At 42.6% G+C, this 20601-nt stretch overlaps 1 protein-coding gene across 4 annotated transcripts in view; it reads left to right on the forward strand.

Moving 5' to 3' along the window:
* Window positions 1-20601, forward strand: part of GRTP1 (growth hormone regulated TBC protein 1) — a 117453-nt gene that overhangs the window by 62402 nt on the left and 34450 nt on the right. For all 4 annotated transcript variants that reach the window (XR_013223955.1, XM_077296957.1, XM_077296955.1 and 1 more), the window contains exon 6: window positions 11666-11762. Coding sequence is in view for 3 of the 4 variants with exons in the window: in XM_077296957.1 (XP_077153072.1) it covers window positions 11666-11762 (97 nt within the window). In the remaining variant the exon portion in view is untranslated. The remainder of the gene's footprint in view (window positions 1-11665; window positions 11763-20601) is intronic.

The raw sequence follows: 20601 nt of genomic DNA on the forward strand, positions 1-20601 counted from the left end.
ACATACCCCGGCATAATTTTTCCCTACTTGTCCTTTTTTCAGAGAATATGAATAGGACCAAAACTTTTTCTCCACTCATGGTTAGTGGTTGGATGAAGCCATTTATTGTCAAACTACTGTGATTTATCTTATTAAATCATAATGACAACCCAAAACATCCAAATGACCCTGATCGAAAGTTCACCTATCCCATTTCTTAATACTGTGTATTGCCCCCTCTAACATCAATGACAGCTTGAAGTCTTTTGTGGATGAGTTTCTTAATTTTCTCAGATGGTAAAGCTGCCCACTCTTCTTGGCGAAATGCCTCCAGTTCCTGTAGATTCCTGGACTGTCTAGCATGAACTGCATGCTTGAGATCTCCCCAGAGTGGCTCAATCATATTGAGGTCAGGAGACTGAGATGGCCACTCCAGAACCCTTCACTTTGTTATGCTGTAGCCAATGACGGGTCAACTTGGCCTTGTGTTTTGGATTGTTGTCATGTTGGAACGTCCACGTACGTCCCATGCGCAGCTTCCGAGCTGATTGCAAATTTGCTTCAAATTTTTGCTGATAACGTGCTGCATTCATCTTTCCTTCAACTTTGACCAAATTTCCTTTACCTGTGTAGCTCACACATTCCGAAAACATCAGCGATCCACCTCCGTGCTTTACAGTAGGAATGGAGTTCCTTTCATCATAGACCTTGTTGACCTCTCTCCAAATGTAACTTTTATGGTTGTGGCCAAAAGGTACAATTTTGGTCTTGTCACTCCAAATTACCTTGTTCCAGAAGTTTGGGGGCTTGTATCTGTGCTGTTTTGCGTATTGTAGATACTTTGTGGCATTTGCGCAATAATGGCTTTCTTCTGTTGACTCGACCATGCAGCCCATTTTTCTTCAAGTGCCTCCTTATTGTGCATCTTGAAGCAGCCACAACTCTAGTTTTCAGAGAGTCCAGTATTTCAGCTGATGTTATTTGTGGGTTTTTCTTTTCATCCTGAACAATTTTCCTGGCAGTTGTGGGCGACATTTTTGTCTACCTGACTGTGGTTTTGTTTTTGCAGAGCCCCTGATTTTCCATTTGTTAATCAGTTTGAATGCTGCTGACTGGCATTATCAATTCCTTGGATATCTTTTTGCATCCCTTTCCTGTTTAATACAGTTCAACTACCTTTCCCCGTAGATCCATTGACAATTCTTTTCCTTTCCCCATGACTCACAATCCAAAAACGTCAGTGGCTGGATGAAAGATGCAAGAGTCTGTCTGGATCCCAGAAACTCGTTCATCTTTTATGCACACAAACTGATTACAAGCAAACAGGTCAGAGGTGAGGATGTTACCTTTAGTAGCTATTCAAACCCATTTGTGTCAACTTCTGTGCATGTTATCAGGCCAAAATCGCCAGGGTATGTGAACTTTTGATCAGGGTTATTTGGATGTTTTGGGCTGTCATTATGATTTAAAAAGAGAAAAAACAGTAGTTTGACAATAAATGGCTTCACCCAACCACTAACCAAGAGTGGAGAAAAATTGTTGGTGTTATTTATTCATATTCTCATATTCTCTGAAAAAGGCCAAGAAAGCAAAAATTCTGCTGGGGTATGTAAACTTTTGAGCACAACTGTGTGTATGTATGTATCTATCTATATATACATACTTTGGACTTTGTTAAAGTGTATTAATAAGTGATTTATTTTTGTTTGTTTTTTAACTGAGCCACTGGGGTCATTTCAGTATCAGAACACAACACTTACTCACAGCAAATGCTGCAGCTCACAGGCCCTCTCCTATACTGTGGCCACCTCAGCTATGAACTTGTCAAACCCCAGGCATGAGCAGTTCACAATTGTATGTGGAACCCGGTGCCATGCACTGGATACAAATTACCTCTGTCACTTTTAATTGCAGTGATCTAAGCAGAGCTGCCATGTCATTGTGGCTGCTGAACTCAGATCACAATTATGTATAGTAAGAACAGGTATGGGTACCACCAGCACTGGTGGTGGTTTCATCCAGTGATGTGTAGTCACATGCTGGTTAAAGTCACTGCCACAGTGCAGGAGCCTGGAACTATTCAGCGCTTGCCTCATTTCTGCCATCTTAGCAGAGCAGTTAAGTCATGATGGTGCTCAAATTATGGTAATAATTGGTGAGCAGTGAGCATAAATACAGACAACAGGGCTGCACTAGATTAAATCATCTCTGAAACGCTTGTGCCTAGACCTGTGCTCGCTTCTCAGTACTGTGATCTGAGCGCCACTGTCACAGGGGTAACCACAACCGAGCGGAGCCAGAATCAGCAGCGTTTGTTTGCTCCTACTCAACCGCTGAGAAGAAGCACTTCTCCCGTTTGTTAAATGTGTTTTTCTTCCAGCAGAACAGGGATTAATCGACCATGTTGGAAATTCCTGTGTTCAGCTGTGCTCGGTTAGCCACTCCTTGTCCATATAAAATCTGGCCTCTATTATTAAGTCCTTGTCAGACTTGGCTCTTGCTGCATGACAAAAGGAGGGAGAGAAGTTGGTTAGAGGAGTGCTGGAGGAGTTATAAGTGACTGTTGTTTGGTTTGTACACTTGATAATCCCTTATCCGTTCCTGTTTTGCTTTCTTCCCCTTCCTGCACACCCTGGTGGATTCCTCTGTTATATGTGAGTGAATATTTTGTGTGTGGAGTTTTCAGTTTCCCTTTGTCTTTGTTACCCTGTTGGGGAAGGGGACAGACGATGGCTAACTTAGGGGATAAGGCAAGGCCGGAGTCCCTGGCGTCTTTGCCATTTGAAGTATCCCAGGGAACTGGGCAAGCTAGGGCGCTCCCTAGTGTTAGGGCCAGGAAAGGAGCCCCTGGTCAAAGGTCACTCAACAGCTGTGTCGTGACAGCCACATTGACAAAAGTGCTCCTCTTAGATCACAGTAATTGTCCTCTGAGTTGTGTATCTACTCCATTTATATACAGGTGCTTCTCAAAGAATTAGAATATCATCAAAAAGTTAATTTAATTCAGTTCTTCAATACAAAAAGTGAAACTCTTAGATAACTGTTTGTAATTAGTATATAATATAAGAGTTTATTTCTGTTGATGATTATAGCTTACAGCCAATGAAAACCCAAAAGTCATTATCTCTGTAAATAAGAATACTTTAGAACACCAGCTTGAAAAATTATCTTAAAATCTGGAATGTTGGCCTACTGAAAAGTATGTTCAGTAAATGCACTCAATACTTGGTCGGGGCTCCTTGTGCATCAGTTACTGCATCAATGCGGCGTGTCGTGGAGGCGATCAGCCTGTGGCACTGCGGAAGTGTTATGGAAGACCAGGTTGCTTTGATAGCAGCCTTCAGCTCATATACATTTTTGGGTCTGGTGCCTCTTATCTTCCTCTTGACAATTGTTGTGAATTCCGTTCTCGGACTCCCTCCTGTGGTCATGAATGGTACTTTGGTTAGTTCTGCTCTTGGACTCTGGTGGCTTCGAGCGGAACTGCTGGTCACTGAGGTTGGCTTTATCAGCTTCTCTCGTTTATTTCTATGCTGGCTTCCTATTTAACTCCACTCAGATCGTTACTTCATGCCAGCTGTCAATGTTCCAGTATTGGTTCAGATCTCTCTTGGCCTTCTCTGAGGACCTGTCTACTCCAGCAGAAGCTAAGTCTTTGCTAGTTCATTTGTTGTTACTGCTTCCTGAATATATTTCTTAGTACTGCTATTTCTAGTCCGGCTTGCTATCATGATATTCCTTTGCTAGCTGGAAGCTCTGCGGGTGCAGAGTGGCACCTCCACACCGTGAGTCAGTGTGGGGAGTCTTTTTGCTTACTCTGCGTGGTTTTTTGTAGTTTTTTGTGCTGAGCGCATAGTTCCCTTTTCTATCCTCTGACTATTTAGTGAAATCTGGCCTCCTTTGCTAAAACCTGTTTCATTCCTATGTTTGTGACTTTCCTCTTAACTCACAGTCAATATATGTGGGGGTCTGCCTTTACCTTTGGGGAATTTCTCTGAGGCAAGGTAGGGCTTCTATTTCTATCTTTAGGTGTAGTTAGCTCTTAGGCTGTGAAGAGGCGTCTAGGGAGAGTTAGGTACGCTCCACGGCTATTTCTAGTGTGTGTGATAGGAGTAGGGTTTGCGGTCAGCAGAGTTCCCACTTCCCCAGAGCTTGTCCCGATTTTGAGTTTACTCATCAGGTCATTCCGGGTGCTCCTAACCACCAGGTCCATAACAGACAATACCCCATAGATTCTCTATGGGCTTAAAGCAGGGGCGGGGAATTTTTTTTTTCTGCCAAGGGCCATTTGGATATTTATACCATCCTTCGGGGGCCGTACAAACTCCGCCCATAAAGTGCATCCTGACTCTGGCACTGGTTTCAGGATGTAATCTTTGATTGAATGCCCTTCAGCGTTCAGTAGTGAACACTGCATGTGTGTGCTAACAGAGCAAAAAGAAATTGAGCTTGTGGCAATCAAAATACAGCTCCTTGCTAAGAATGCAGTCCCTCAGAATCTGTCCGTGGGCCTGAGAAAAGGTAATCGAGGGCCATAAATGGCCCTGGGGCCTGAGGTTCCCCACCCCTGGCTTAAGGTCAGGCAAGTTTGATGGCCAATCAAGCAGAGTGATACTATTGTTTTTAAACCAAGTATTGGTAATTATGGTAGTGTGGACAGGTGCCAAGTACTGCTGGAGAATAAAATTTCCATCCCCAAAAAGCTTGTCGGCAGAGGAAAGCATGAAGTGCATTAAAATTTCTTGGTAGGCGGCTGCACTGACTTTGGTCTTGATAAAACACAGTGGACCTACACCAGCAGATGACATGACTCTCCAAACCATTACTGATTGTGGAAACTTCACACTAGACCTCAAGCAGCTTGGATTGTGTGCATCTCCACTCTTCCTCCAGACTCTGGGACCTTTATTTACAAATGAAATGCAAAATTTGCTTTTCAGTTAATGCGATGCTCATGCTCTGGGACCGAACAGATGGCAGAGTCTTATTTTCCTGCTGTAAGCCAGAGAAACAAAGGAGAGACCTGTCGACAGGCCACTCCGAAGTACAAACATGTTCCTCATCATAGAGACCGAGACAGACTGTCTGTGGGCAGGTCTCCTAGGTTACTCTGGCTTGGAGCAGGAAGATAAGACTATGCCTACAGTGCCGCCCCGGAGCACAAACATCTCATTAACTAAAAACTTCTAAGGCTATGTGCACACGTTGCGGAATGGGGTGCAGAATTTTCTGCACAAAATTCGCATCTCCTGGCAGAAACCGCAGGTGCAGATTTGCCACGGATTTTGTGCAGAATTGATGCGGATTTTCTGCGTTTTTTACCACTGCGGATTTCTATAATGGAAGGGTGCAGAAACGCTGCAGATCCGCATCAAAAGAAGTGACATGCACTTTTAAATCGGCAGCGTTTCCGCACGGATTTTTCCGCACCATCTACACAGCTTTTTTTTATTTCTCCCATTGATTTACATTGTACTGTAAATCACAGTGCGGATCTGCAGTGTTTCTGCGCGGAAAAATCCGCTGCGGATCCGCACTAAATCCGCATCCTGTGCACATAGCCTAAAGCTCATTACACAAGAACCACAAGATGGATTTCTTTACCCTAGGTATCATTTTAATCCCCTTCTTGAAGAAGCACTTACGCGAAACGCGCGTCAAGGGGTCACAGCAGGCGGACCTAGGACACTTGTAATTATGGGTGAGTGATGGCAACCTATTGATCTGTGTAGGGGGTCTGGGGGCTCTTGGAGGCTTGTGTACAGAGTCTGGATTGGATCTATTTTGAATTTAATTGTGCCCTCCTTCCCCCTTACTGGGTGCTGCCATACCAGCCCTTACTTGATACTATTTCCGGTCCATATACGCCTGTTGTACTAGCAGGTTCCCAATATAGCCCCTCTTTATTGTTTTTTGCCCGCTGATTGGGCTGTTGTTATATTATGTATATTTTAAAATGTTGCAATAAAATTTACAGTTTTATCTTCTATATTTTCTAGTGTCTTTTACTCCATGTTCTCTAGTTTATTATCATTTTAATCAGTGTAACAAAGCCAAACTGTAGTTTAATTAGAAAAATACTTTTAACAGCTTTACTTTAACAGCAAAAAATGAAGAAAAAAAAAAAATTGGGGATTTTTGCACAAAATCGCAAAGCACATTCGGCATTTTGAAGAATTGGTTGCCAAAAACAATGATGAATGCCAGACCAGAAGAAAAGTAACTTTAAAAAAAAAAAAAAAAAAGAAAAAAGAACAGCACACAAATTATGAATCGGACCCAATGTACACTACTCACAAAAGTTAGGGATGTTTGGCTTTCAGGTGAAATTTATGGAAAAAGGAAAAAGTCCACGCTACAGTGATATTTTATCATGAAAGTAGGGCATTTAAGTATAAGCATGTAATGGTGATTTCCTCATCTCAAACAATTTATTGAAACAGACGTCAACACTGGTTGGCAGCCCTCATGTCCTTGATGTTTTGGGGTACAGAGTTACAAGCCTTTACACGGTGATTCAACTGATCCTATAGGCTTTCTATGGGATTCAGGTCTTTAGAAAGTGCAGGCCACTTCATTTGATGTATCCCAGGCTCCTAATGAGGCGACCTCGATGAGCTGGACCGTGGTCATCCATGAAGATTAAATTAGGCCTTTGTTGTTCATGCAGAGACACAATGACTGGATTAATTATATTATTAAAGTAGTAGGGGCTTGTCACTGTACCGTTTACAAAGTGTAGGGCAGTTCTGTGTTGAGTAGACTCTCCTGCCCCAAATGTAAGGGTATGTGCGCATGCTGCATAATGGTGTGCGGATTTTTCCGCATTGATTTTGGTAAATTCACAGGTAAACCACACTGTGGAACTGTAAACTCATGGAAAACTGCTGTAGATCCGCAGCGTCAAATCCGCTGCGGATCCGCAGCGTGTGCTCATAGCCTTACACCAGCACCACCAAAGGCTCCTCTGGTGACAACAGTAAATAATGCAGAGTTCTCTCCTTGATGTCTCCAACATCGTTGGCCGCTATCTTTTCTGCTCAGCGTTAATCAATTTTCGGCAGTGAACCACACTGAGCTCCACTGGTCCCTCGTTCAGCATAGATGCTCCCTGGCACATACAAGACAATGACGCCTGTGCCTTGTGGCCTGGTCTGGTACCCTTGCAGGTCGTCTAGCATGCAGACCATACTGAAGTAAACTGTTTCGAATGATCTGACGTGACATTTTGGTGCCTGTCACCTCCCTTAAATGTGCCTGAAGTTGTGTGGCATTAATTTATTCGCTTCAGAAGTGCAAATTGCCTCTTCTGAGAAATTTGCATATTTGCAATTTGCATATTTGATTTCCCAGAGGAGCATTGTACGGCAAATAAGCCTCCTTACCTTGACAAGCCAGAGATGGTATGTCACTCTCCATAAGGAGAAACGATACCCCTTAGACCCCCTCGCTTCAGAAGGGCATTGTTCACAATAAAGCTGTCATCGGTGTGGGATGTGGCCAAAGGATTTCCACTTCTATGCCTTTCTCTGATCCTTCCAGTCTACCTGTATCTCTGTTGCAACCTGTTGATGACACTCTAAGCTCAGTGACCACTTCCGTCTGAGAACATCCTGCTTGAAGGCTCGCAGTGGTGAAGTACTGTTGATCAATTGTTAGGTGTCATCATGGTTTATGATGTGAACAGCATGAGGACTATTTACATACCAATTCTAATTGAATCCCAAAAGGTATTGGCCAATTCATGGGTCAAACGCCTGTTGTGAATTTTCCCATTAAGCTCCTTGTTGGCTAAAGGGAATCTTTCACCCCCTAGGACGTTTTTAAAGGGAACCTGTCAGCTGTTTTGACCAATTATAAGATAAGGCCATCACCTTTCAGGACTTATACACAGCACAATGCTGTATATAAGCCCCCAACCCGACCTGGAAGAACTGAAAAATAAGTTTTATTATACTCACCTGGGGGGGGGGCGGTCCAGTCCAAGCGGTGTTGCTGGCCTCTGTCCGGCCCCTCCCATCTTCTTATGATCACCGCACTGCTGCTTGCTTCTTGTGGATGACGTGACCCTGCATCATCCACACAGGCTCCCCGGCATTGCGCTCCTGTGCAGGTGTACTTCTCACCTAACAAGTGGAGGACAGAGGAGCTTCTTAAAGAAGAAGTTACAGGTCTGTGAGAGCCAGAAATCTTGCATGTTTTTAGGTGAAAAAATACTTATTTTCCACCATAATTTGCTAAATAAATTTTGCCAAATCAGACAAGGTGATTTTCTGGATTTGTTTTCTCTTTTTGACTTTCATGGTTGTGGTCTACCTATGATGTTAGTTACAGGCCTCTTTAATCTTTTTAAGTGGGAGAACTTGCACAATTGGTGGCTGACTAAATTATTTTTTTTTCCGCACTGTGTATTATAGAATGCTGTATATAAGCCCTGAAAGGTGATGGTCGTATCTTATATCAGCCAAAACTACTGACTGGTTCCCTTTTAAGCTATTTATATGGGCATACAGGTGATAGAATTGTTCAAATAGTCATACCTGTATGCCTCATAGCTGCAGTCTTGTTTGGAAATCCTTTTTTAATTTTTTATGTTAATGATTTCTTTCAGGCTCTGGGTTGTGCGGCCTGGAATAAAACTCTTGCCTCCGGTTTTAATTTGCATACCCCCTCTCCCATCAGTGTTACCATGCCCTGTGACTTGTAGTGGTTGCCCCAGAATCCTGCGCCCTATAAATGTTCAATTATGTGTACCTTTTCCGCCCTTCTATGATCATTGGTTTCATTGTTCATCTGTGCCAGCGAGTCGCTGCTACTTCAGTACTTGAGTCCCAGAGGGTGACAGATCCCCTTTAAAGGGAATCTGTCACCTAATTCTGGCCCTATAAGCTTCGGCCAAAACCATCAGGGGCTTATCTACAGCATTCTGTAATGCTGTAAATAAGCCCCCGATGTAACCTGAAAGATAAGAAAAACAAGTTAGGTTATACTCATCCGGGGGCGGTCTGGGTCCGATGGGTGTCGCAGGTCCGGATCCGGCGCCTCCCATCTTCATACGATGTCGTCCTCTTCCTTGCTGCTGTCGCGGCTCCTACGCAGGCGTAATTCTCTGCCCTGTTGAGGGCAGAGCAAAGTACTGCAGTGCGCAGTAGCCAGGCCTCTCTGACCTTAACCGGCGCCCGCACACTGCAGTACTTTTGTAAAAAAATATGTTTAATAAAACTCTTTTGTTAAAACAAAATGTGTATTTTAATTATAAGGTATAGTAATACATTTAAGAATGAGGTTAAATACTTCAAACGGGTACATAACTTGAGTAAAAGAAGGTAAAATACTTTGGGTACAACCCAAACAGGTACACAACTTGGCTACAGTAAGGTAAAATACGGGTAACAAGATCCAAGAAAAATTGTTCAAATTTTCTCATCCTACCAGTCTACTCTTCCTTCAGGTGAAATAAAGTATTCTGCGAATGGGTCTCTCATTCGGGAAACAGCCACAAAACTTCTATAATTAATGTTGTTATAATCGGCTAAGATGGTTTCTTCAGAGTGGTCTTCAATAGAAATATGTTCCTTGCATATCACATAATTGTGCAGGACAACACACGCTTTCACCACCTCATCAACAATGTCAGTATTCAAGTTTATAGCTGTCAATAGAACTCGCCATTTGGCGGTCAAAATCCCCAAAGCGCACGCCACCATTCTCCGTGCTCGTGTGAGGCAGTAGTTACAAACTCTTTTAGTTTGCGTTCATCCACTACTGGAGTAGGGTTTCAGCAGGTGTTCCGACAGCTGGAAAGCTTCATCCCCAACACAAACAAAAGGCATTGGTGGCCCAGAGGTTTGAGGCAGTGGTCTTGGGGGGGAGGAATTGGAAGGTGTTTCCATACAGATGACGCCCCATTGCAGACAGTTTGAAAACTTGGGAATCATTAGAGCGGCCATACGCCCCGAAATCCACCCCTAGAAATTTGTATTTCGCATCGGCTACGGCCATCAGCACAATGGAGAAGTATTTTTTATAGTTGAAATATTCCGAGCCAGAACCAGCCGGTTTCACGATGCGGATATGTTTCCCATCCACTGCGCCCAAGCAATTGGGAAACTGACACACTTGCTACTTCTAACCAACTCTCCATTGTGGGATGTGGTATAAATTCACCTTGCAGAGAGTCCCACAGTGCACGGCAGGTGTGCTTGACAATTCCAGAGATGGTGGAAATCCCAATTCTGAACTGAAAATGTAGTGACGAAAGGAATTCTCCAGTTGCAAGCAAGCTGTGAATAAAAGCAAGGCAATAATTATTACAAGATACAAGCAATAACATTACAGTTATAAGGCAGCATTAAACAGTAGGAGACACGATAAAAAAGATCACTAAAAACTATTCTAAAAAAAAAATTACCAGCAACAACATTAAAGTGTGCTTTACAGGATGAGATACAATAAAAATGGCTTACCGAAGAGTGACCATCAGACGCTCCGCCGGTGAAATGGGGAATCGGCAATACGTATCACTCCTTCGGATGAAATGTCCAATTTGGTCCACCAATAGATCGAAGTTCTCCGCTTTCACCCGCACATATGAGAAAAATTTCTCTGGGTCTCCTCGTAGCTCCATGTACAGTGTAGAAAACACCCCACGTGTCATTCTCTGTGCAGTGATGGGGTGGATCCACAAACGCCATCGGCGCAAACGCATGATGCGTTGTCTCTCTCGCTCCTTCTCCAGAACAATTGTTTTCAAGCGATTCACCTCCACACTGAAATCCACGTTGATCGTCAGAATATTCGCAATAACGATATCCATCTTGCTCTCCTAACACTTGCTCCTCTACAACCTGTCACAGATGTGCTGTAGGAACACTGTATATATAGTTTTCAGGGGGCCAATCACATTTTGGATCCTCCCAGGGGCGTTTTTAAAAACTGGATGTGTCAAAAACGGAAGAAACGGATGCCAACCGTATGGACCGGATCTGTTCCATATGGTTTTTACAAATTACACCGGACCGGCTCTGTGGCGCAACGCCGGAATCGGCAAGGCGCCAAAAACCTGATGTGTGAAAGTAGCCTTAGAGAACAGCAAGTTGTGCAAAAAGTACTGAAACACTGAACAGTTGGACTTGTGTATTCAAACATTTAGAGACCATCACATTAGGTTCACCTGAAAAGGTTAAAGTGAATTTTACATCATCCTGAAATTTCACCCGATAGCCAAATATCCCTAACTTTTTATGAGTAGTGTATGTAACATAGTACAGAGCCATGCATTGAAACAGTTTTACAAAATAGTATACACATGTTATGAAAAGATAAGCGCAGAGTTTTAGATCGGCAGTATGCCCTTCTGCTTCAAGTTGCTAACTCATTCAACACAGATTTTTCTCTCCAATTTAAATGGTGACATCCGAAACAAAAAATGGTCATGCAACGTTGTGGATTGCATACAATCTAAAAATGCCAATTAAGTGAGCCTGTTATTGTGTACTGCCAATCTGAGGTATCAGTTTCATGCCCATAATACACATTGCGCAATGAAAAACTGCAATATCACATGACAAAGTACAATATTGCTTTGTTACATTGTAAACCTAAATTGTATACCAGATACATGTCCTCCATACACCATCTCTATGTTGACTATGACCAGAATTACCAAGCTTTCTTCTCATTGCAGGGTATGAATTTTATCACTGGGATACTTATTCTTGTTAGTAAAGATGAAGAGAAGGCCTTCTGGCTCCTAGATGCTCTTATTGGCCGGATTTTGCCTGGTATGTCTTTTTCAGTTTTATCTTAGAAATAACATTTCCCATTCTACGTTTTAACTGTCAAAATCTACACAAAAAGGTTGAATGATTTTTGTAATAATGAAAAATTTTGCTGATTTTGGTATTGATGGGCTCCATAGACATGTCACTTGATCGATAAGGGTATGTTTACACTGACACTTTTTTTACAGGCATTTTTGCTGCAGAAACGCTGCAAACGAGATCCAGCTGGTGAACGAAGTGCTCAACACATCTTTAATTTCTCTCATTATTACACCTAACTTAACCCCTTCAAGACCTTGCCCTTTTCCGTTTTGCGGTCTCGTTTTTCGCTCCCCTCCTTCCCAGAGCCATAACGTTTTTATTTTTTCGTCAATATGGCCATGTGAGGGCTTGTTTTTTGCGGGACAAGTTGCACTTTTGTTTTTTGTTTGGCTTTTTTGCTAGGTTTACTAAATGCTAAAACTGACCTGCCATTATGATTCTCCAGGTCATTACGAGTTCCCGTTTTATCTAAGTGATAAAAAAAACATTCCAAACTTTGCTAAAAAAAAAAAAAAATTGTGCAATTTTCTGATACCCGTAGCGGTTCCATTTTTCATGATCTGGGGTCAGGTGAGGGCTTATTTTTTGCGTGCCGAGCTGATGTTTTTAATGATACCATTTTGGTGCAGATACGTTCTTTTGATCACTCATTATTGCATCTTAATGCAATGTCGCGGTGACCAAAAAACGTAATTCTGGCGTTTCAAATTTTTTTCTCACTACGCTGTTTAGCGATCAGGTTAATGCTTTTTTTTTTATTGGTAGATCAGGCGATTCTGAACGTGGCAATACCAAATATGTGTAGGTTTAATTTTTTTTTAATTGTTTTATTTTGAATGGGGCGAAAGGGGGGTGATTTTAAACTTTTTTTTTTTTTTTTAACTTTTGCCATTCTTCAATAGCCTAGAAGCTGGTATAGCCTGATCGGCTCTGCTACATAGCAGCGATCATCAGATCGCTGCTATGCAGCTGAATTACAGGTTTGCTATGAATGCCGACCACAGGGTGGCGCTCACAGCAAGCGGCATCAGTAACCATAGAGGTCTCAAGGAGACCTCTGGTTACTATGCCAACGCATCGCTGACCCTCGATCATGTGACGGTAGTCGGCGATGCGAGCATTTCCTGCCGTGCGGCCAGAAGCGCCGGTTAAATGCCGCTGTCAGCATTTGACAGTGGCATTTAACTAGTTAATAGCGACTGGTGAATCACGATTTCACCCGCCGCTATTGCTGTCACGTCAGCTGTTCAAAACAGCTGACATGTCCCGGCTTTGATGCGGGCTCACCGCCGGAGCCCACATAAAAGCAGGGGATCTGACCTCCGCAGTAAGGGTGTATTTCCACGGTCAGGAAACGCTGTGTGTTTGACACTGCGTAGAGCCGCAGCGTCAAACACGCAGCGTCCAGATGTTACAGCATAGTGGAGGGGATTTCCTGAAATCCTGTCTCCACTATGCCTTAAAACACGCATGCGGCAGACCCGCGTAAACGGACATGCGGCGCGTCTTTTCAGAATGCAGCATGTCTGTTTACAATGCGGCGACGCTCCGTCGCCACACCGTAAATTACCCATATATAATCATTAGATGCCGTAAAACCGCATCTAATGATTAGTCACATGCGTAGTAACTGCGTAACTGAGAGCATTGAATATTCATTCCCTTAAATAGCTGGCACACTTCATAGCCCAGCCACAGGAAGCCAGCTACTGTGCCCGCTATTAAAGAGCTATGAATATTCAGTTCTCTCCACTCCTAAAGTCCCGGGTGTGGGGAGCAGTGAGTATTCCGGCAGCTATGCTCTGCTTGTAAGTGTGGCATACTCATGTGGTGTATGGCTGAGGGTTGTACTCCTGACAGGGTATGATGTATCTTACGGTGGCCAAGCTTTTTGTCAGGAGAAGAGTCTATCCTTCTCAAATTACACACACAGGAAACTCCACAATACAATGTTTGCACAGTAACTGCCTCTAGGCAGAAGATTTTGCTGATGGTGGTAGTAGTTGGTGCATTTGAGCCCCAGTCATGAAGCGGCCGTAAGAATTTAAAATAGAAGTCTTTTTACTGAAGGTAATGGGGCAAATTATTATTTACAAACAGCAGGAAACTGAGGTACAGGATTACACTCACGGTCGATGATTGCAGTGTACCTGCAGACTGGTAGTTCTTAGTAACCTCTGGTTTTATTAAGTCTGAATATTTCTTCAGCACTGTGCTCTGTTTCTGCCCTGAGGTAATTCTTCCTCCTAGAGGTGCAATGGCAGTCTTCCTCATATGAAGACTATTAGCTCCCCTTATCGTGTCAGTCCCCTTTTTAAAGGGAACCTACCACTCCGTTTTTTAAAAATTAGATAAAAATAGTGTGAAATAGGGGCAGAGCTGGGCTTTACATTAGTGCCTTTTCGGTGCCTTTACACCCCCGTTAGGCTGCCCAAATACCTTTGTGAAGTGGCCGTTTTCTGCTGTCACTCAAGTGGGTCAGGTCGGATGGGCGTGGTCACAGCGCTGTTTCTCCCCCAGGATCCTGCTCATCATTACGTTGGTGGCGTAGTGGTGTGCGCATGTCCAGCAGGCGAATCCACTGCCCAGGAGATGAATAACGGCGCGGTCTTCGCTATTCAGCCGTTTACTGGTGGGCGCGGCCATCTTTCCTGTGGCCGCGCCTGCGCAGATGGAGCGCTCTGCTGCCCGGGACTTCAGGAAAATGGCCGCGGGATTCCGCGCGTGCGCAGATGGAGATCGCGGCGGCCATTTTCCTGAAGTCCCGGGCAGCAGAGCGCTCCATCTGCGCAGGCGCGGCCACAGGAAAGATGGCCGCGCCCACCGGTAAACGGCTGAATAGCGAAGACCGCGCCGTTATTCATCTCCTGGGCAGTGGATTCGCCTGCTGGACATGCGCACACCACTACGCCACCAACGTAATGATGAGCAGGATCCTGGGGGACAAACAGCGCTGTGACCACGCCCATCCGACCTGACCCACTTGAGTGACAGCAGAAAACGGCCACTTCACAAAGGTATTTGGGCAGCCTAACGGGGGTGTAAAGGCACCGAAAAGGCCCTAATGTAAAGCCCAGCTCTGCCCCTATTTCACACTATTTTTATCTAATTTTTAAAAAACGGGGTGGTAGGTTCCCTTTAAGCAAAGCGGGCAGGGAGAAGGTAAGTGATTCCTACACCTACAAAATGGCTTCCTCTTCTCAAGATGTCTGACAAACTGCCGCTTCAAATGAAAAAAAACTCACAGGACTTGGCTCCTCCCCCATCTGTGTGACTGTAGAGCTGCAGTCATTGGCTGGCTGCCCTGAGGTGTTTTTCCAGAAACTTCTGCATAATAAAACAGCTGTTTTCTATTATTGTCATGGGGGAAGAGTGTTGATGTGAGTGATGTCTTTCCTCGTCCCGTGGACATTACATGTAAAATGCACTACCTCTGTGTTGTTTCCTCTGTAATGTCTAAACAATTTCATAATGTGAATACTGCAATCTGAATTTTGAAGAATGGATATGATTTTATGGCTTCAGCATTGTATGTCTTTTCAGTTATACGTCTGCTGGCTAGGGCCCTCATGCATTCTATTGTATAGGAATACAGTCCTCTTGTCCTGTAGGAAAATAATTTATCAATGTGCGCTGTCCTGAGAGGCCAAGCGTACACTGCTGTTCTCCATTAAAAGAATAGGAACCTGTGAATATTTTTAGGGTATATACAGTTGAAACCAGAAGTTTACATTCACTATATAAAAAGCCACATGCATATTTATCTCAATTTTTAACAAGAAATAAGAATAAACCTTTCCCATTTTAAGTCAATTAAGATTACCATAATTTTTAATATTTGCCAAATGGCAGAATAATGATAGAGAATGTTTTATGGCATTATTATTACTTACTGCAAAGTCAAAAGTTTACATACATTTCATTAGTATTTGGTACCATTGCCCTTAAACTGAATGACTTGGGTGAAACGTTTGGGATATCCTTCCACAAGCTTCTCACAATAGTTGGTTGGAATTTGGGCTCATTCTTCCTGACAAAACTGGTGTAACTGATCCTGATTTGTAGGTTGCATTGTTCGCTTCTGCCTTTTCAGCTTTGCCCATAAATTTTCAATAGGATTGAGATCAGGGCTTTGTGATGGCCTCTCCAAAGCATTGACAGTGTTATCCTTAAGCCACTTTGTTACCATTTTGGCAGTATGTTTCGGGTCATTGTCCATTTGGAAGACCCATTTCTGCCCAAGCTTAAACTTCCTGGCTGATGTCTTGAGATGTTGTGAAGTGCACCAGTCCTTACTGCAGCAAAAACAACCCCACAACATGATGCTGCCACCCCTGTGTTTCACAGTTGGGATGGTGTTCTTAGGCTTTCAATCTTCTCCCTTTTTCCTACAAACGTACTATGGTCATTATGCTCAAAAAGTTCAATATTTAGTTTCATCAAACCACAGGATGTTTCTCCAAAAATTAAGGTCTTTTTTCCTGTGTGCATTTACAAACATTAATCTGACTTTTTATGTTTCTTTTGGAGTAATGGCTTCTTCCTGGCAGAGTGGCCTTTCAGCCCATGTTGATACGGTACTTGTTTCACTGTGGATATTGACACAATCTTACCAGCTTCTGCCATCATCTTCATAAGGTCTTTTGCTTTTGTCCTTGGGTTGGTATGCACATGTCGGACCAAAGCACGTTCATCTCTGGGACACAGAACCAGTCTCCTTCCTGAGCAGTATGATGGCTGGTCATTCCCATCTTATTTGTACTTGCGTATAATTGTTTTTACAGATGAACCTTCAGGTATCAATTGTTTGAACAGGCACCTTCAGGTATCTTGAAATTGTACCCAAGGATGAGCCAGAATTGTGCAATTCCACAATTATTTTCCTGATATCTTGGCTGATTTCTTGAGTTTCCCATGATGCCACAGAAAGAAGTAGTGTGTAAAAAATCTTCATAACCTCATCTTTGTAGCAGAGCAGGGCTATTTCTCATACAGTTTTAAGCCTCCTAAGCAGCTGTTTCTGTTACAGAACCACTCCGATGTTTGTTTGTTTGTTTTTTTTCCATTTTACTGCAGGAGTTGTGTCACAAATGTATGCTCCTTTCCCTTGGTAAACTATTTACAGGATGCTGTCTTGTTGTTCTTGGCGCCGTTCTTGTCTTCTTCTGCTAGTTGTGACTAGCCAAATTCCATCAGTGTTTGGGCATACCAGAAGTCTCAATGTAAGTCTCAGAGCCAACATGGCTCTCTTAGACTTGTATTGAGAGCCTGTGACTTTTGGCTCTGACTTCTGACTAGTCAGGAGCTGCAGTCACAAGATGGTGCTGGGAATAGCAGAAGACTGCGGCAGGTTTTTTTTTTTTAAGGGCGGCGAACATACATTAGTAATGCCACTCCAGTGCTGAAATAAAATTAACCGCTGTAGTGGTACTTTAATGACCGGTTTAAACCTACATGAGAAAATGATGATCATCACCTGTTTTCTACAATTTGTAATTCATACACCTATTATTCTAATTTGTTCATCCACGTTGCATTTTTATTGGATAAAAAATAAACTATTAACCCTTCTGTTTTTTAAAAAAATATTTAGAATTGAGAGTCCTCAGTGGTTGATACCTTTTAATGGCTAACTGAAAAGATGGTAACAAATTGCAAGCTTTCGAGACTACATACGTCTCTTCATCAGGCAAAGACTAAAACAAATTCTGAAGACTCACATATTTATGCACAACATAGTATAGAAAAAAAAAAAAAAGGGAGAGGGGAAAAAAACCCATGGATAAGCCAGGTGACATGAAGCAGAATTACCATCGGTGATAAACAGTTACGTCCATAAATATTGGGCCAATTCTTAGATAAGGATTGTTTTATTGTCCTGTGATTGGGGTCTGGTTCTGTTGTGATGACCCCACATGGTCTGATGGGCAAGTTCATTAGTTGATGTAAAAAGACATAAATCCGTGTGGCACATTCATTCCTGCATTTAGAGTGTCAAAGGTCGTCATCAGTTTATATTCCCAGGCTCTCCTGTCTTTCTGCGATTTGAAGTTACCCTGAGTTACCCTGATACCAGAAAGTCCAAGAACAGGGACATTCTACATGCTTCCCAAAATCCACAAATCTGGAAACCCAGGAAGACCAATTATTTCATGTGTGGGCACCCTTACTGAGCAGGTATCTGGATGGGTAGAGGGTATTCTTAAACCCCTGGTAAAGGACACACCCAGCTTCATTCAGGACACAACTGACCTATTGAATAAACTATCAGCAATAGGTCCTCTACCAGAAGGAACCATCCTGGCCACCATGGATGTGGAATCTTTGTACTCCAATATCCCACACCAGGATGGATTAAATGCCTGCAAATTCTTCCTGGAAAACACAGGGACTGATGCAAATTCTGTGGTGAAACTTATAAAATTCATCCTCACCCACAATTACTTTGAGTTTGACAAGAAGATCTATCTACAGGAGACTGGCACAGCCATGGGAAGTAAAATGGCCCCACAGTATGCAAATCTTTTCATGGCCAAGCTTGAAAGCGACTTTGTCCTCATGTCCCATCAGGCCTCTGGCGTACTACCGCTACATTGATGACATTTTAATCATCTGGACGGAGTCTGAGCCACAGCTAAAGACGTTCCATGAACAGTTTAATCAATTTCATCCCACCATCAACTTGACACTCAACTACTCCTGCACTGAAATTAACTTTCTGGACACCATCATTAAGCTGCAGAACAATAAAATAGAGACATCACTGTATCAGAAGCCAATTGACCGTCCAACATACCTTAAATGGGACAGTTTCCATCCAAAACACAAACTCCATTGTCTACAGCCAAGCCATCAGATACAATCGTATATGTTCCAACCCAATGGATAGAGATGAACACCTTGGTCGCCTCAGAAAGACCTTTTTGAATCAGGGCTACCATCCAAGAACAATTGAAAATCAGATCACAAGAGTCACCAGAATATCAAGGAATCACCTGCTACATTACAAAACTAAAGAAGAAAATAACCGGGTACCTCTACTAGTTACCTACAATTCAAATCTGGAGGCGCTAAGGGGAGCTGCACGGAAATTACAACCTTTACTGCAAAAAGATGCCCGACTACAAGCAATTTTTCCAGACCCCCCACTACTGTGTTTTAGGCAGCCCCCAAATCTAAGAAGCATCATTGTCAAGAGCTCCCTGTCCTCTCCAACAGCTGCACGTACCTTTTCTTGCAACCAGAAAAAATGTAAAACCTGTCCATTTATAATGACCACGGACAAGATAAAGATCCCCAATTCACATCAGGACTACAAGATACCAGGTACATTCAGCTGCGTCACTTCTAATGTGGTGTACTTAATTATTTGTACTAAATGTCCAACTGGGGGTCTGTATGTGGGGGAGACAGGGCAGAAACTGAGAACAAGGATGAACTCTCATCGCCATACAATAAGAGAAAAAAGAATGGATATACCTGTAGCAATACATTTCTGTCTCCCAAATCATAACATTATGGACATGAAATTACTTGTATTAAAGGGTAACTTCAAATCGCAGAAAGACAGGAGAGTCTGGGAATATAAACTGATGACGACCTTTGACACCCTAAATGCAGGAATGAATGTGTCACACGGATTTATGTCTTTTTACATCAACTAATGAACTTGCCCATCAGACCATGTGGGGTCATCACAACAGAACCAGACCCTAATCACAGGACAATAAAACAATCCTTATCTAAGAATTGGCCCAATATTTATGGACATAACTGTTTATCACCCATGGTAATTCTGCTTCATGTCACCTGGCTTATCCATGGTTTTTTTTCCCCTCATTCTTACTGTTTTTGCAGCATGTTTTCCCACATCTGCCTAAACTTTTGCAAAGTATTGTGTGTCAAACGTGAAGAGCAAACACCGGGAAAAGCACCACAGTTGTGAACATTCTGACTTTACTGGAACACTGAATCAATTAATCATAGTTCCTTTTATAGGAATTGTTATCTTTTGCTGGGATTTGTTTTTTTGTACAGCAGTTTCAGAACTGTCCGCTTATCACAATGTTCTCTGGGCAGGAAAGGACACACTTATCACGTCCTGTCCTTCAGGTTTCTTTCAGAAGAATATTCACATAAAACAAATTTTACTTGTTCCCATAGTTTATTTGGTTGTGGATAACTTGAGACATAAAGAGAAATATATCTTGTAATTACATACTTTAGTTTGAGACCTTAAAAGGCATTCAAAAGCCTCACTATTTAATTTTATGGTAATTGCTTTCTTGAGCTGAATTAGATCCTGTTCATAGACTGGTTTTGTCATGTGTTTTATCAGTAAATAGAATTATAGAGAAGAAAAATGGTAATGTAATGTAAAAAAAATGTAATGTATACAAGACGTGATTTTTTTTAGCAGTATAGCTTTACTTTGAATCTTGTGTCTCTGTGACTTGTGCCCAAAAGTATATGGACAGGTGACAATCGCTCATGTATGAGCAAAAACCATGGAAAATATTTAAATTTTTGACGATAGAACAGCACTAGAAGACAGACACAAGACGCCTCATAAAGTTGCACACCTCAAGAGACCTGCTCCAGGCTGTCTCATACAAATATACATACCGTAAATAATGCAAGGTGGGACACAAGTATTTCACACCCAGATACAATTGTATAATACTTGAAAAAGCTTTGTAAAAAGGGATTATCTTAAGTTCTTAAATTGCAGTCTGCTTGTAAAAGTGTGGATTGATTTTTAATTGTATAGTGTTCAAATTGTTGTTTAGGTTACCAG

Source organism: Ranitomeya variabilis, chromosome 3 (assembly GCF_051348905.1).
Source record: "Ranitomeya variabilis isolate aRanVar5 chromosome 3, aRanVar5.hap1, whole genome shotgun sequence".
Classification (NCBI taxonomy): Eukaryota; Metazoa; Chordata; class Amphibia; order Anura; family Dendrobatidae; genus Ranitomeya; species Ranitomeya variabilis.